The sequence below is a fragment of the Mauremys mutica genome, chromosome 11 (assembly GCF_020497125.1).
Source record: "Mauremys mutica isolate MM-2020 ecotype Southern chromosome 11, ASM2049712v1, whole genome shotgun sequence".
Taxonomy (NCBI): Eukaryota; Metazoa; Chordata; order Testudines; family Geoemydidae; genus Mauremys; species Mauremys mutica.
The window spans coordinates 33,783,746-33,800,304 of NC_059082.1; the positions used below are offsets into that span (position 1 = coordinate 33,783,746).

The following is a 16,559-nucleotide window of genomic DNA, read 5'->3' on the forward strand; positions in this document are numbered from 1 at the left end:
ACCCACGAAAGCTCATGCTCCAATATGACTGTTAGTCTATAAGGTGCTACAGGATTCCCCTGGTGTTCACACCTCAACTGCTAGAAGAGGGCCTCATCCTCCCTGATTGAACTAACGTCATTATCTCCAGCCTGATTCTTGCTTGCATATATATACACCTGCCTCTGGAAATTTCCACTACATCCATCTGATGAAGTGGGTATTCACCCACGAAAGCTCATACTCCAATACGTGTTAGTCTATAAGGTGCCATAGGACTCTTTGCTGCTTTTACAGGACTCTTTGTCGCTTTTTACGGATCCAGACTAACATGGCTATCCCTCTGATACTGGAATGCAACAGGCAATCCTCTGATCTTTATTGCCCCCATTATTACAATGCTCAGCGTTGCATGTTACTGTAGAAAGTCTACTGTTTTTTTTTTCTGTAGTACACTTGTATTGATATAATATAAGCTGTCAGATTGCTGAACCATTAAATTATGGCCTTCTATGTTGTCTGCCTGCCTGCGCTATTTCTTATCACTTAATTGTGACCTTTATGTTACAGAAGCAGGAAGTTTATTTAAAGAAGGCAAATTCAAAGTCAAGTAACTGTTTTTCTTTAAAGTGTAAGACAAATATATTTGCGGCAAGAGAACAGTCCCCAGAAGATACAGAAGCATCACCTTCTTACCTCTAAAGTAAATTAATATACTACACTTTTTCAAAAATAGAAAAATATTCACAAGACATATTCCTGTGAATAGATCTCGGAGTCAGCAAGCACCATGGGCTGTACCATCATAAATAAGAGATGGTTTGAATAACTTCTGTCTCACCACATACAAATTTCATTTAGTCTGCTTCATGCTTACTTTTAAATGTCCAGAGCTATAGTAAATGCATGGGGGCTGAGTGCATGTGGACCTTAGAGGCCAAGATGATACCACCTAATATTGGATAGGGGACTGCTACTTCAGGTAAAGTTGGTAGTTAAGGTTACCCAATCCTGTCCCTTATAAAACCCTGCTTTTAGTGGCTTATAACTTTGCCATAACTATTACCATTTGGGCTGAACATTTTCAGGCTGAATTTTTTTGGAAAGCTTCAACAAAAAGAGTTCAGCCATTTCAGAGAATGAGATTAAAGAAAAAAATATAATCTTGATAAAAAAAATCTTATTCTTATTTACTTCTGCTTTCTTTCCATTCTCTGATGTGCCTCATCCCTTCTCTTAAAGCTTCCTTGGCCTCATCAGCAATCAGATCCTCCACCACTGTATTGCATCCAGCTGAAATCTGTTAGCACTGGATACCATACAATAACCTATTTCACCATGAGATCTCTTCAGCTTGATACAGGCTGAACTCAATCTCCTGGGCTCCTGTATATCAGTCATTTGACAGCTACGTCCTTCTGCATCCAAGGAGACGGTGACAGCTTCCTACCATATAACCAAGTGAAGGTCTTAAAGCCAAGACATCTACTTCCTTTTTCCCATTGATCTAAAAAGTGACTCATGTTGTTAATATATAGAACTAATTACACCTACACAACAAGAGCTGTGTTCCATATTCAGGATCTGTCAATACTACAATTTACCTATGTTGGAAGAAAAAGAGAGCTAGACAAATTTATGAGTGCAGTTGTATGATGGGTTGCTTGTGATGGTAGGGGACAAAGCTCAACAGCCCTTGGACTCTCTTCTGGTCTATGTCTCATGTTTCTAAAGCTCATGCTGCAGCATTTCAGATGGCCACTGCAGAGGTGGGCCAGAGATGAGTGAAGTGGGCCAGGGCTCAGGTGGTACAGAGCATGCTCTCAGGTGCGTGGATGGCTGGTTCTTGCTCACATGATCAGGGTCTAACTGATTGCCATATGTTGTTACAAGGAGGAGAGAGAAAAATTGTTTTTCTTAACCTCTGAGGATAGGACAAGAAGCAATGGGCTTAAATTGCAGCAAGGGAGGTTTAGGTTGGATACAGATGCTACCTGACTTACACAAGCATTCCATTCCAGAACACTTTGCGTAACTTGAATTTTGCATTATGCATTATGCAAAACAAACAAACAAAACCAAAAAACAAACCAACCAAAAACCTCCCTATTTCTAGTGTATGGAACTTTTTCTGTAAGTGTAGATTTGCGTAAATTGTTTTTGCGTAACCCGGGGACATCTGTATTAGGAAAAACTTCCTAATTGTCAGGGTGGTTAAGCACCGGAATAAATTGCCTGAGGAGGTTGTGGAATCACCATCATTGGAGATTTTTAAGAGCAGGTTAGACAAACACCTGTCAGGAATGGTCTAGATCAATGGTGAGCAACCTGCGGCCCATCAGGATAATCTGATTGTGGGCCATGATACATTTTGCTGACGTTGACCGCCTGGGACACAAGCCTGCAGCAGCGGACAGGGCAGGAGCCCATGGCAAGCAGAGGAAGGGGCTCCCAGCGGGCAGGGAATGTGCCCCAGGAGGGAAGAAACACGAGCTGCCCTGCCAGCCAGTGCTTCCCCCACCGCGCTCTCAGGCACACCTAGCTCACCACCCTGGGAGTCGTGAGCCAAGTGATGGTTTCAGAGGCGCTGGTGCAGGGCTGTGGTGTGTACCAGCTGTTCCCCAGCCTGGCTTCTCATAGAGTCATCACCATGGTTTTGCTCCCAGTGACCGCTCCCAGTGACCGCTCCCAGTGACCGCTGTTCACTGTTCCCAGCCAATGGGCACTGTGGGAAGCAGCGACCAGCACGTCCTTGCGGCCCGCCACTCCCATTGGCCGGGAAATGGCAAACCGCGGCCACAGGAAGCTGGGCCTGCGGACAGTCAATGTCAGCAAAGTGTCTTGCGGCTCGCAATCAGATTACCCTGATGGGCCGCATGGAGCCCGTAGGTTGCACACCACTGGTCAAGATAATACTTAGTCCTGCTATGAGTGCTAGACTAGATGACTGGACAGGCACTGGACTAGATGACCTCCCAAGGTCCCTTTTAGTTCTATGATTCTATATTGGGTTGGGAAGGAATTTCTCTTCACCTTCCTCTGCAGCATGGGCATGCAGTACACTTGCTGGGAATATCTGGGTATCTATTAATCGTTTCCCTGCCATTGTACAGTCCTTGGGCACAGGGGTACCTCGGTCCCACCTACTCTCTGCCTGTGGCACATAATAGTGGGCTGTAATATTTTGGTCTAATTTTGGTTGTTGGGTTTAATGTGCAGGTGCTTGGCAGGCTTAGTGGCATGTGATACACAGGTCAGACTCGATGGGCCCTTCTGGCTCTAAACCATGGTGATGACTCTATGAGAAGCCAGGCTGGGGAACAGCTGGTACACACCACAGCCCTGCACCAGCGCCTCTGAAACCATCACTTGGCTCACGACTCCCAGGGTGGTGAGCTAGGTGTGCCTGAGAGCGCGGTGGGGGAAGCACTGGCTGGCAGGGCAGCTCGTGTTTCTTCCCTCCTGGGGCACATTCCCTGCCCGCTGGGAGCCCCTTCCTCTGCTTGCCATGGGCTCCTGCCCTGTCCGCTGCTGCAGGCTTGTGACCCAGGCTCCTCAAAGGGGCCACCTGTGGCCCGAGCCGCCGCTCCCCCCAGCCCACAGTAACCTGACTTTTAGTGTCCGGGCATTAGACCCGACCAGAGGCTGCACTGGAAAACGGTCACCTGGCAACCCCGCCCCCCCCCAAGAGCCAGGTGCTGGCAGCGGTCCCCCACCTTTCGAAGAATCTGGGCGGAGCTTATTGTATGGGCGGGGCTTGGAAGAAGCCCCTCCCCAAAGGCTGTCCGGACGGGAGGGAAGCGCGGAAGGCCCGGCGGGTGGATCGCAGCGTAGCAGACGGGAGCGAGGTGCGGAAAGGCGGCGCAGAAGGCCCGGTGGGCAGATCGCAGCGTGGCGGACCGACAGCACGAAAGGGCCAGCGGGCGGAGCACGGACGGGAAGGCAGCGCGGAAAGCCCGGCGGGTGGATCGCAACGGAGCGGACGGGAGGGAGGCGAGGAGGGCGGATCGCGGCAGGGCGGACGGAAGGGCGGCGCAGAAGGCCCGGCGGACGGATCACGGACGGGAGGGCGGCGCGGAAGGTCCGGCGGACGGATCACGGACGGGAGGGCGGCGCGGAAGGCCCGGCGGACGGATCACGGACGGGAAGGCGGCGCGGAAGGCCCGGCGGGCGGATCGCGGCGCGCGGACGGGAGGGCGGCGCGGAAGGCCCGGCGGGCGGATCGCGGCGCTGGCTCTAAGATGGCTGTTGTGAGCGGGGCGCAGTTGCTGTGAGGAGCCGCCCGCCTGTGCCATGGAGTGCCCGCACCTTGGCTCCAGCGTCTGCATCGCGCCCGCCTCGGCCCGGTTCCCGCAGGGCTCGCCCTCCTCCTGGTGCTGCAGCGGTGAGTGTCCCCGGCGCGGCCCGCACGGCAGGCCCCGGACCCCGCGGCCTAGCGGCGCCCGCCGGCCCAGCCCGGCCTCGGGAGGGAGCCCGGGAGCCGCCTCCCCAGCGCGGCCGGGCTGGCTCCGGGGAGGGGGCGCCGGGGGCCCCATTGTTCTCGCTGCCGCCTGGGCCGGGGCGGGCTCCGGGGGTGAGGGGCTGGGGCGGGAGCGCGGCCCCCCGGAGAGCCGGGGCCTGGCTCGAGCTCCCCTCCCCCAGCGGGGCAGCTCCTCGCGGGGCGCTAAGCTGCTCCCCCGCCACACGCACCCGTCGGGCCTTGCTCGGGTGGGGGGTCCCGGCTGCGCCGGTCCCTCCCTGCAGAGCTTTGTCTGGTCTGGGACGGGCAGGGTCTGGCGGGCTGAGCTCATGTGCCGGGTGGGGAGACCCCCCCCCCCGCCGCTCATGGCTGCTTCTCCTGCCAAGGAATTCCAGGTTTTCTGTCCTTAGCCCCCTTTGTTTGCGCGAGGAGCAGCACGCTCGACTATCCCGGGGAAGCCGAGCCCAGCGTGTGTGGAGAAAGGGGCTTGTGAATCTCGCTGGATCAGTGTAAAAGTAGCTGCTTAGTCTGAGAAGCTTCGTCTTAATTTTTAAAACATTTTTATTTGTCCAGAGTTTTGCACGATGTGGTTTGGGTGGGAGTACTGGGGGGCTGGGAAAAAGACACCACTGTGTTATATAGATTGAAGGAGCCAGTAGATTGAGTGGTGGGTAATAAAGTGGAGTGTGATCCCTGTGTATAAATCTATACAATATAAATGAACGTTTACACATTCTAGACAGATGGTGCAGGAGTGTAGGAGTCAACACTGTGCTCTGCACATTGACTTAATAACACAAATATGTATCTGTGACATTTGTATTATTTCTTCAGTACCATCTGTGTCCAGATATTGTTTGTTCAAAGCTTTCCCCTGGAAGGGTTGCTCTGCCCAAGCTGCTCTAAATTCAACTTGTTAATGATACCATAATTATTGCTAGTTTTTCAAACAGATGACCTCTGATGGTAGCTGTCATTTTAGCTTACATTCTTCTCTGTATTCACTGTAAAAAAGAAACCCTAGCACATTTAGTATATGTAGCAATGGGCGCATTTGTAACAATAAGATGCTCCCTTCCACGCACCCCCCCGCCCCACTTTATCTGTGGGCAATGGTGGGGGGAAGCGTCATTTGAGATATTAGTCCATGGAGCAATGAAATGTTAAGTCTTCAGTTGTTTCCTTTAATGTGGGAATGCTGTTTATTTTTTGTCCTATTGCATAGATGCTTTAGTGTGGGACAATTTTGCAGCTTGCTTGAGTTCTTCTATGATTGGCATTTCCTGGAGCCAAGGTGGGGTAGTTCTGCTGCTTTCTTTGGTAAAACCAGTTATTTTACTCTTTAAAGCTTTTGCTTTTACACGAGAGTTTGTTTTTCAGTGGAATGATGCAGAGAGGGAGAGTGGATAAAGGAAAACTTGTTCATTTCTGTTTATTTCTCTACCTGGAAATCCAGCCCTTATGGTTGGATCTGTCACCTCATGGTGCTGACATATGGCACTAAGGTTTACCCTTCAAAGAACACCAGAAAGATAACATTACCAAAGCTGAAAATATACTAAGCTGTTAATGCAACTGTTTAACTAAAAAACGAGCCAGTCTTCTAAAAAACATGAAAACGTTGATGTTGTGGAAAGCCTCATTTCATAAAGAAAGGTGAAGTTTGATTGATAGACATGCTGTTTTCCGACGAAAGAAGTTCAGCGATTAGAACGAATTTTCCTTTGTCAGACAAGTGCATGTCCACCAAGCTAGCACTTATGGGAAGAGACTGTGCTGGATGCTGAACTGATTTATTACAGTTGGGAAGAGGTGGGAGGGAGTTAAACTCTTTGAGAAACTGACTAGATTTATAATGGTGCTATATCCAGGAGCGCACTCCCACTAGTTTCACGTTTTTTAATAAAACCTAGAAACAATAACAAAATCCCATATAAATTATTTGGATAGGTAAATCAGAAATACAGTATTAATTCCTAACAAGTGGATAAAGAAACATTTATATTTAGTACACTAAATTAAAAACATTGAGTAAAAACATAAGCCAGTTATCAATTATGGGAGAGACAAATTGCTCATAACTCTCCTTAATTGAATTCTTCAGTCCCTTCACAGGATTGCTAGATGGAACTACTCTAGTCCATATTTAGTAGTCTGAGTGACATTTCCCATGTGGGCTGCCTATCTTGATAGACTATTATTTGTTAGTGTTACATGATCTCTGCAGTGGTGCACAGGATACTCTTTATCTGCCATCATTTCAGTGACAGTAGCACTTTGAATGATGCCCACAGAAATCAGCTTGTGGTGGGTGGTAATGGATCCCAATTTTCCCTAAGAACTCTGATGACTCTTTTATATGAAAATTTGCCCATGGCAGAATGTCTGTGCCATGTACCATTGTTCTCAGCTGTTTTAGGTAGGACTGTGATAGATGTTTTTGTTCCTTCAGAAATGAGAGAATAAAACTTCAATTACTCCTCATTGTCACCTCTGTTTTTGTTCTTTGTCGCCTAAGAAGTGAACCTTATTAGCAGGAATCTTATTCTTTGCTTGTTCTGCTAAATGGTAATATACCATTCAAAAAGAAAATGGCTTCTGTATAATTTCATAAGTTGTCAAGACTTACTGGGACTGGATAAGGCTGGATAAATGGGGGATTTCTTTATTTATCTTTTATTGTCCTAAATTGGAGAAAAATATTTAGCCAGGTAAGTGTCTTCCCTCCTTTTATCCTGAAATTCCACAGTTTCTATGACCTCTAACATGGCCCAAAAGTATCTCCAAAGAATGTGTGATCTGTCCCATTCTGAGTTCGCTGACCTTCCTCTGAAAAGGAGAATGGAGATATTGATATATAGGGGATACTTTGACTGCCATATGACCCACTAGTGACAACAAAACATTCTGGAATACCTTGGAGAGTGGGTCCTTAATATAAGAAGTGACTTAGAGTTTATACTGTTCCAGGTACCCTGGATTTGAAGGCCCTCTAAATGTTAGATTGATTGATGCACACGGATTGAATACTTTTTTTTATCCCCCAAAAGAGTCTTGATAGCAATGACACTTCATCGTATAATGTGGAGGCATCTCAAAACATTTTCACGAGAAGTGCAATAATAGAACAATGCTATTTGCACTACACAGCTGATGTTTGAAAAATAACATTATCAGAGACAGGGTGGTTAGGGGGAAGCTGTGCAGCAAACTGAAGAGGTGTATTGGCCTTTGAAGTTAACAGTCCCTTTGTTAACAGCTCCCTTTTAAGCTAACAGTCAAGATTCCTTTGGAGGTCTCTTGAGTGAGGATGGCAAACTGTGAGAACAATAAAAGGCAGTATTTGTGAGCACACTCAGCCAAATCTGAAGTCTTCTGCTCCAAATTAAAGAACAAGGGCCCGTGCCCATTTCTAGACAACACCTAGAACTTTAATCAGCACAAATAACATGGCAGTATAGTTCAGAAACTGGAGAGTGCAAATTCCACCCTTTAAAACATAGCAAGTCATTCCCCGAGATTGTTATTTGAAGCCTGGTAATGTGTTCTGTGCAGGATGAAATACAAAAGGCAGCATGTTCCTTGCCTTGTGGAGTTTGCAATCTAAATAAATGGACAACACACAATGCATTGTGAGAACTTCCCTGTGGGTGTCTGTTTTAAAGATTTTTTTTAATTGCTTAGAGCAGTGGGTCAACGGGTCTTGTGAAAGAACATGAAAGGAAGAGATGAGATAAATCACTAGGAAAGGCAGAAATTGTGCAGAAACATGCTGAAAATCCCTTCTAATCAGTACTGTCACATGAAATATTGTTTGCAGATTTCTGCTACTTCCAATTAGAGCTAAATGTTTCCATGCATTTTATTTTCTGTAATTTCTGATGGTTTAGGATGTTGGCAATAATCCCAGGCAAAACCAGTTAAATTTATGATATGCCACACTCTCAGGACTCTTGTGCAAACCATGTAATTAAAAAAAGGATTCTCAATAGCTCAGTTATGGTATTTTCCTATCACATTTTCACATACTCATTCGTGCAACCGCAGCCAACCATATCTCACCTATCACAGCACACTTCCAAGCAGACCTAGGCAAGCTTGAAGGGTCTTGCCAACTTTTTTGGCATGGAGAAGACAAATTGATGCTTTGTGCAGTGTGAAATTGCAAAATGTTCCTCTTGAAAAACTCATGACAGCTAGGATTGTCTCTGGTTAAATATATTCAGTACTTGTAAGAGGAAATTGTTGCACTTCAAGTATGCTTAAAACCTCCAATATTTCAGATCGCTATCAGCTGAATATCTGGTTTTTAAAATAACACACATGGTTGTTTTTATGAAATACTGAAGGATTCCTTTTGCTGTAGAACTGTATATCCTGCAGAAGTTCAATATATTTACTTGGAACTTGTGTTATCTTTGCATGGTAGCTTGTGATGCAGTAAAAGATGTAACTAGCATTTGCTCAGAGCCTCATATTGTGCTGTCCCCAGATGTCTGTTGGATTTTAAAAAGTAGGGGAGAGAGAGGGTAAATAATTTTGGCCTACTGAAATATGATTAGAGTGGAAATCCAAATGCTGAACTATGAGACTCTTTTTCTACCCAGTTAAAGTAACTTTACAAAATGGATTGCTAATCTCCTGTCTTCCAAACTGTCATTAATTATTTCATTTATATATGAGAGCTCAAATGCTATCAATGCAAGTGGGAGAATTTTCAGGGATAGGAGTTTATTGGGTCTGACTGACTGCTGGTTATGTTTTTCCTTACATAAACCAGTTACACTGTTCTCTATTCATTTGGGTAGGTAGCAGCATCCTGCCACACTGTGTTTTTTGGCATCGCAATCTTGGACTGTAGTAAGCAGTGCCAAGACAAATATGCTGTAAAAGTACGTGTACACAGACTTTAACCTTCTCAGCTCAGTTCCTCCTCCTTTCTTCTCCATCCTCATCAGTACTAGTCTCTGCCATAGTTCATAAGGAGAGAGCAAAGTTCCTAATTTCCTTTAATTCTTCCTATGATAGGAAACCCCCCCCCCCACTGGTATAGAGAAATAACCCATTCCATATTAAGACCCTGATTCTTCAGTCAGGTTGAGATGGCCCCAGGCCTTTATGCCCGCATAGAGTCTCATTGAATTCAGTGACATTGTGAGGATATGAGTCTGTGTGCATGGGAATTTGTTTGTGGGATTAGGGTTGCAACCAAGTCCCATTTTTCTGTTTTTTCTCCTATAACTTTGCCTTGTAAAATTGGTTTGGCCTAAAAATTACTAGCCTTACTCTGAAATTAAAGGAGAGAACTTCTTTGCAAAAACATTTTTAGCCTTGTTTGAGTTAAAGGTCACTTAAATCAAATTTCAAAGCACAGTAGATTTTTTTTTTTTTATCTAGTGTTTCTTTGGGTCCTTCAGATCAAGAATAGCTTGTTAATAACCCTTCAAACTTTGTATATTGATAAATCTCCTTAAAAGCTCATGTACCAGCAGTATCTGAAGAAAATAGGTTCTAGTTAAGCAAAGCTCATTAATGTTTTGTGCTATTTAGTTTTGGACCCAATCTTGCTTCCATTAAACCAAATGGAAATTTTTAGATGTTTAATGGATGGACAGTCCCTACATATCTGTCAGCAGGTTGCCCTCTATTGGCTAGTTCAGCCTAGAAAGAAAGTAAGGAATTTTTAGAGGTATTGGTTAGCAGAGATCTTCCTTCTGCGCTAGTAGTAGAGACTTGTGTTTTCAGAGCTAAAGGATCAGAGTTCCAGTCTCAGCACAGCAGGCACGTTCTTTATGGAGGGGAGATAAATCATTTATATTTAATGTGGCAACCCCACACTCCCAATATAATGTTAACTTTGATTCCTTTTCCAATTTCAAAAAGAGAACTTAATGTTTGCAAATATTTAGAACTGTGTCTTGTTGCATTACATTGAGTAAATATTATTTGAAATTAATGTACTTTGAAATGACTTCTCTATGAAGTGTTTGTGTTTGTACTACCTCAGTCTGCCCAAAAAAATCATATTGCACCACAAAATATGAAACAGATTTTTAACATGGGCCATTGCATGAGACAGTCTTCAAGGAATAGATGTTAAAGGTGCTACTTTTATTTGGACACTAGATGTGTTTCTATGTCAGGGAAGTTGTCTGGAAAGAGAACATGGCAGTGAAGAATACTTGTATATATCTGAATTCATCCGGGCAACTTCTGAAAAGTGAAAAAAAATTCCAGGAACTAGTTAAAAATCTCTTTCTGCTGGATATTTCCAAAACGCCCCCTTGGTGTAGGACAGGGGTCGGCAACCTTTCAGACGTGGTGTGCCAAGTCTTTCATTTATTCACTCTTAATAAAGGTTTCGCGTGCCAGTAATACATTTTATCGTTTTTAGAAGGTCTCTTTCTAGAAGTCTATAATATATGACTAAACTGTTGTTGTATGTAAAGTAAATAAGGTTTTTAAAATGTTTAAGAAGCTTCATTTAAAATTAAATTAAAATGCAGAGCCCCCCGGACTAGTGGCCAGGACTCGGGCAGTGTGAGTGCCACTGACAATCAGCTCGAGTGCTTTCTTTGGCACGCGTGCCATAGGTTGCCTACCCCTGGTATAGGAAGAAATGTGGACAGGGAGGTTTAGCAGAGGCATATAAACTGAGGCAGTATAAACAAGTCATTATATGAAATTTTAGTTTTCACTGATTTCACTAGTGCTTGTTATATAGATTTTTGTAAAACTTGACAAATATCTAGATGAGTTGATGTACCCCATGGAAGAGTTCTGCGTACCCCCAAGGGTATATGTACCCCTGGTTGAGAACCATTGATATAGAAGTATAGATGACTTGCAAACCTGACGCCATCCTCATCTGAGGTGGCAGATACAGAGGTCACCACTACAGCACAGTGAATCATGCAGACAATTACAGTTGTCTAATTATAATTAGGCTAATAAAGCTCACCCACCTTCCCTGCACCTTTCAAGATGGTGGAAAAGCACTAGGTAATTGCAAAGTATTATTAGTCTGTTTTTTAGATGGGGTAGTTAAGGTTTAGCTAGGTTCAGTAACAGTTGAAAGATGTTGTTGTCTAGTGGTTTAGGCAGGAGCTGTGGAACGGTACAGTGTGAGTCCGAGTCTTGGGTCTTACACTTGGTTCAAGCAGTTTTAACCTTCTTTACCAGTATTTGGAATGAAGGTAGGTTATGCCTTGGGAGCCTTGGTTAACTTGGCCGACGCAAATCATTTAATATTAGTAATCTGATGCCATTTCACGTCCCATTTATTTATCTTCATTCATCTGTGCAAAAAATATTTAGAAAAACAAAATAAATAAATGACTTCCTCCTCCCCCCTAAAACAAATGCTGAGTGGTTTCCAAAACCAACTCCCTCAGTTCTGGAAACCAGCTAAGGGTTTTGTGTTTTGTTTATGTTCTGAGATTACTAGGAGAAACTATTTTAATTTAGGTCAGAGTAGAGGCTTTTGTGTTGTGATGGAATATGCATTACTTTATACTTGGTAATTTGCTTACTATAAGGGCAGCGTAAGCCTTGGTGTCCTTAATGGGTAATTTCCTTGCTTGTAAGTGGGGATTTTATTTTGTTTTTTGCTTTATAAATGATATGATAGGTGAGTACACTTATCACTCAGCAGTCTTAAATAGTTTGTAAAACCAATTCTCTTTTCTAAAACTTTTCTCTTTTGAGCCCATCTATTAAATCTGGATTTCTACAAATATGGCTGTGAAATTTCGGTTAAAATTTTTTGTTACCCATTTGGCTCTAGTCAAAATACTGACAGGTAACCTATCTAAATAAGGCAGTTTCACAAAAGGTGGCTAATCTTTCTAGAATATTGCAAATTGATACTGATTTACCTTTCCTGTAAAATATCTCAGTACTCTCTGAGGCCCTGCACCTACACTAGATCTGCACAGACAGACCCTTGTGCCTGGACTGAGCCACATTTACACCGTTGGAATTTTGTGTAGGTGCAAGTGTTTGCTCGGGCAGGTCAGACTGCAGGAACTGGGACTTAGATGGCTAATGATAACTCTGGATACTTAGGCTTTGTCTACACAAGCACTTTTGTCAGTAAAATGTTGGCAGTCAGGGGTGTGAAAAAACACCCCCCTGATGGACATAAGTTGCACCGACATAAGTGCCGGTGTGGACAGCTACTGACATAGCTACCGTTGCTTGTTGGGGGTGCGCATAGAGCGGCTGCACATGAGACCTTTCAGTGGTGTAGCTGAAGTGGTACAGTTGTGCTGCTCTAAGATTTGTTGTGTAGACATAGCCTACTTTTCTGCTTTCAACTGGTAAGTAACATTTTAGTCTGGTGGACTCTTGAAACTCTCTTCCTGTATCTTGTTCACTCAGAATGTTTTGATGGCTTCCTTTGTGTCTGACAGGCAGAATAGAGGGGATGGTCTGAAATAAATAGGCTGTTAGAATCTTCCCCCCAATACATTGTGACCTCAGACTGCTAGGGGATTCAGAGGATTCACCTCCTTAAGAGATGGGTTGGATCTTGAGAATTGCAATGCAATCTGTTTTGGTTTTCCTTGGCCTCTCTCTGAAATTGGTCTGTCTGATTTGTGTGTCTTGTTTTTATATTGGTGTAAAGTCTTTTTAGGTGTGTGCTACTGTATTCTGTATTGTATAATATTTTTCTCACTGACAAGGCTTGATTTTTTTTTGTAAATGTATGTACTCTTTATTTTCAAGAATTGTTAACTTTACATTTAAGTAAATGTTTACACTAGTAAGAATTAAACAGCAACAAAATCCTCAGATACTGATTATTCAAAATGTGGTAAAAACTGAGATTAAATAACAGATTTAGAAGCAAGTTCATATATGATATAGTTTGCTAGATTAAACTAATGGTGGGGAAAAATGCTCTAGTTATTTTCTGGTGGAATGTATAGCACTATAAACTTAAGCTAAGGACAGAAATGTTTTGTTTGTGTGGGGTGCAAAGAGTAACCTTGTACGGAAATTTTCTGATTTAAAATATCCTGCCAAGTCTTACTATACTGTTTAGAAAATATAATGAATTGCCTAAAAATATGGCATTTCTGTAAACTGAAAACTAGTCTTGTCGCTATTATTAAAGAAGCATCCTTGTGTAATGTTAGTGATGTTTGTGACCTTTTTTTCTCCACGGCCCCTGACAAAAAAGCCAGAATTGACTGACTGCCATAGTTCTAGCAGTGTCTAATTTTTGTTTGGCCTGGTTCTCTATTCTTTGTTTAACCACTTCCTCAGGAACTAGTACCTCTGTTTAGCCCGAGTTAGAAGTTATAGCGTAATTACAGTTTTTTCCTATCCGAGTGTCTGCTCGTCCAGTATCTGTTTAAAGAATACAAACAAATATGGAACTTGCTGTATCTTTCTATTACCAGGTTTTTCAATTGCTTACATAATCACAAAGTATCAGGACTGCAGCTAGCACAGTTGAGTGCAATTTAGGAAGTGGATTGTAAACAGGAGAAAATAATCTGTTGTTCTCTGATGAGCATGTTTCAATGCTAGCATGTTCCTAGCACTTTAATTACTTTATTTTATTTATTCTTGGGGAATGAGTGTTTACTTCCCATCATGTTACTTTTGAATTCTTATTCAGCAGTTGTTTGGCAGGTCTATGCTCAGTTTGAGGTTTCCAAAATCAGTTGACTTAGGTCAACCAGGGAAGTTCTTGCATTACACTAAGCATTGCTTTTACTTACAATGACAGGTAGCAAATATCAGGACATACTGCAAATGTACAGTCATGTATTAGTGTCTGCATGAGTATAGTGAGAGCAGGAAAACAAAATGTGGCCCCAGCTCTTTTTCTGACTGGGCACTGGTAAGATGACATCATAGTTTAGGTTCACATGGAAGGTTCTGCAAAGATGCAGGGATCTATCTGCAGTGATGCTTGCTGCAGGACTGACACCGTAAATAGTATCTGTGATATCCTCTTACTAGTTCATTGGTTGTCCAAAAGGTCTTACAGGAGCAATAGGTAGATGAGACTTGAATTTCCGATAGGCGTAATAAGCAGGGAAATTAAAAGGAAAATACCAAACCAAACCCTAACCTCTTCTGGTTTTCTTGATGCATCAGAAATGAGCAATTCCCCCCTTCCTTTTTTTTCTTTCTTTTTTCTTAAGCAGATGATTTAGTTCAGAGGTTCTCAAACAGTGTTCTGCAAGCTCCATTCAGGTGGTCAGCAGATAGTTCCCTCTAAGGTGCACACCTTGGTGGCCGCACACAAAAAAATGAAGGGCCACCCACCTAATTAGTGAAGTCACACCTGCACAGCTTCACTAATTAGGTGCCTGGACCCTGGAGAAGACGCACATGTAAGGTGAGGTGGTGGCCTTGGGGGGAATAGGGGGTAGGTGGGAAGGGGCAGTAGGGTGAGAAGGGGCGTGGGGGGAATTTGAGATGTGCAGGGCTGTGGCAGCCAGAGAAAGAGGCAACTTTCCCCAGCTCTAGGGCTGCAGCTGTCAGGGAGAGATGGCCCTCTTCCCAGCCTCAGCTCTGTGGCTGCTGTGGCCAGGGAGAGACTCCCCCTCCTTCCCAGCTCCAGCTTGGGGGCTGCCGTGGCGGGGGAGAGAGGGTGCATCCATTTCATTAGAAAGGAAAAACTACTGATATTAAAATATGAGTTGTGTGCTTTTATTTGTAGAACAAAAAACATTAATTAAGTTTTTTTTTAAATATAGCACTTTTATCCAGAGCGCTTTACAATAGTCAGCTAATGGTACAAACAACATTCCGAAAGATCATTAAGTGATCCGCCAAGACCCTCAGCAATTTTCAAGTGGTCTGTTGAAAAAAAAGTTTGAGAACTACTGATTTAGTTTATACCAGGGATGACCAAGTAATCATTTTTAAATTGCAACATTTTCACAGTAGACTTCCTCTTTGAGTTTTACATAAATATCGATGCTGAATTACTTTTGCAGATTAGAAACTCTCCACAAACAACATGCAGTCATACTTACTCTGCTTTAGGCCTGCTTCGTGCAGCTGGGTCTGGGCAGGCAGACACCTATGAACATCCCCACAGTATTTATAACTCAAATATTGCGACATCAAGCTATTGCATGAGACCTAGAAAATGACTTTTACCCCTACATTTTAAAAGCAGCACATAATGTTTAACTTGCCAACTCCTAGTCAAGTTGTTTAGGGTGGGGTTTGTGGGTAAATTCCTACCCAGCACTTTGAAAATTTCCTCATAACACTTTTCCCCTTTCTCTTCCTCATGCAAAACAGCTTTCATTACAATTGCTCAACCAGGGTTGATAGCATCCAATTTGTTAAATTCAAAACAGATACTCATTTTAAGATGTGTATATAGTCAAAAATAAGTCATTTGGGTGGGTATCTTGGCTTTTTAAATCCTGGAAGCCTTCACTAGATTTAGAGGATTAATTCTGTAAAATTGTAGCATTCTGCTTGGAGGTGTTTTTGGGACACTTCTGTCCCTCTGACTTTATCATGAGTGTAAATATTAGTACTCATTGCTTCCGTGTATGGTTGTAGCTACTCCAGTTGCCTAAGGTAGTCTCCCTTTTTGTAGGTGCACATGCCTTTCAAGAGTGCCAGTCAAGGGAAACTGTGGCAACATATGAATTAATAAAATACTAATTGGCATCAATAAAATCCAGAACAAGTAGTAATATTTATATATAAATCCCTCAGGGTGCTGGAAATAATTGGGTTCATGATTATTTTCCAATCTAAGTATAGAAACAAACAAATGAAGGTTAAAAGGAAAGAGATTGGAAGAAAAGATAATCAATATGGAGTCAACAGCTGTTGTTCTAAAATCCATTTGGGGTAGGGAGAGAGCTGTAAGGCACTGAAGTAGGAAGGAAGGTAATGAGATGGGTTTCAGAGGGTAGTGAATGCCACACTGTTTAGCCTACCTAGGGCTGGCTCCAGGTTTTTTGCCGCCCCAACCCAAAAAAAAAAAATCCGGAGTGCCGCCGCCGAAGCAAAAAAAAGGGCCAGAGTACAGCCCCAAAGGGCCAGAGTGCCGCCCCTTGAAAAGTGCCACCCCAAGCACATGCTTGGGACACTGGTGCCTAGAGCCGGCCCTGAGCCCACCGTAGCA

At 43.5% G+C, this 16,559-nt stretch overlaps 1 protein-coding gene across 1 annotated transcript in view; it reads left to right on the forward strand.

Annotated features, from left to right (window-relative positions):
• The first annotated feature begins 4,160 nt into the window (after positions 1-4,160).
• USP3 (ubiquitin specific peptidase 3) overlaps positions 4,161-16,559 on the forward strand; it is a 58,998-nt gene continuing 46,599 nt past the window's right edge. The window contains exon 1 of the mRNA XM_044979835.1: positions 4,161-4,363. Coding sequence (XP_044835770.1) covers positions 4,273-4,363 — 91 coding nt within the window. The 5' untranslated portion in view covers positions 4,161-4,272. The remainder of the gene's footprint in view (positions 4,364-16,559) is intronic.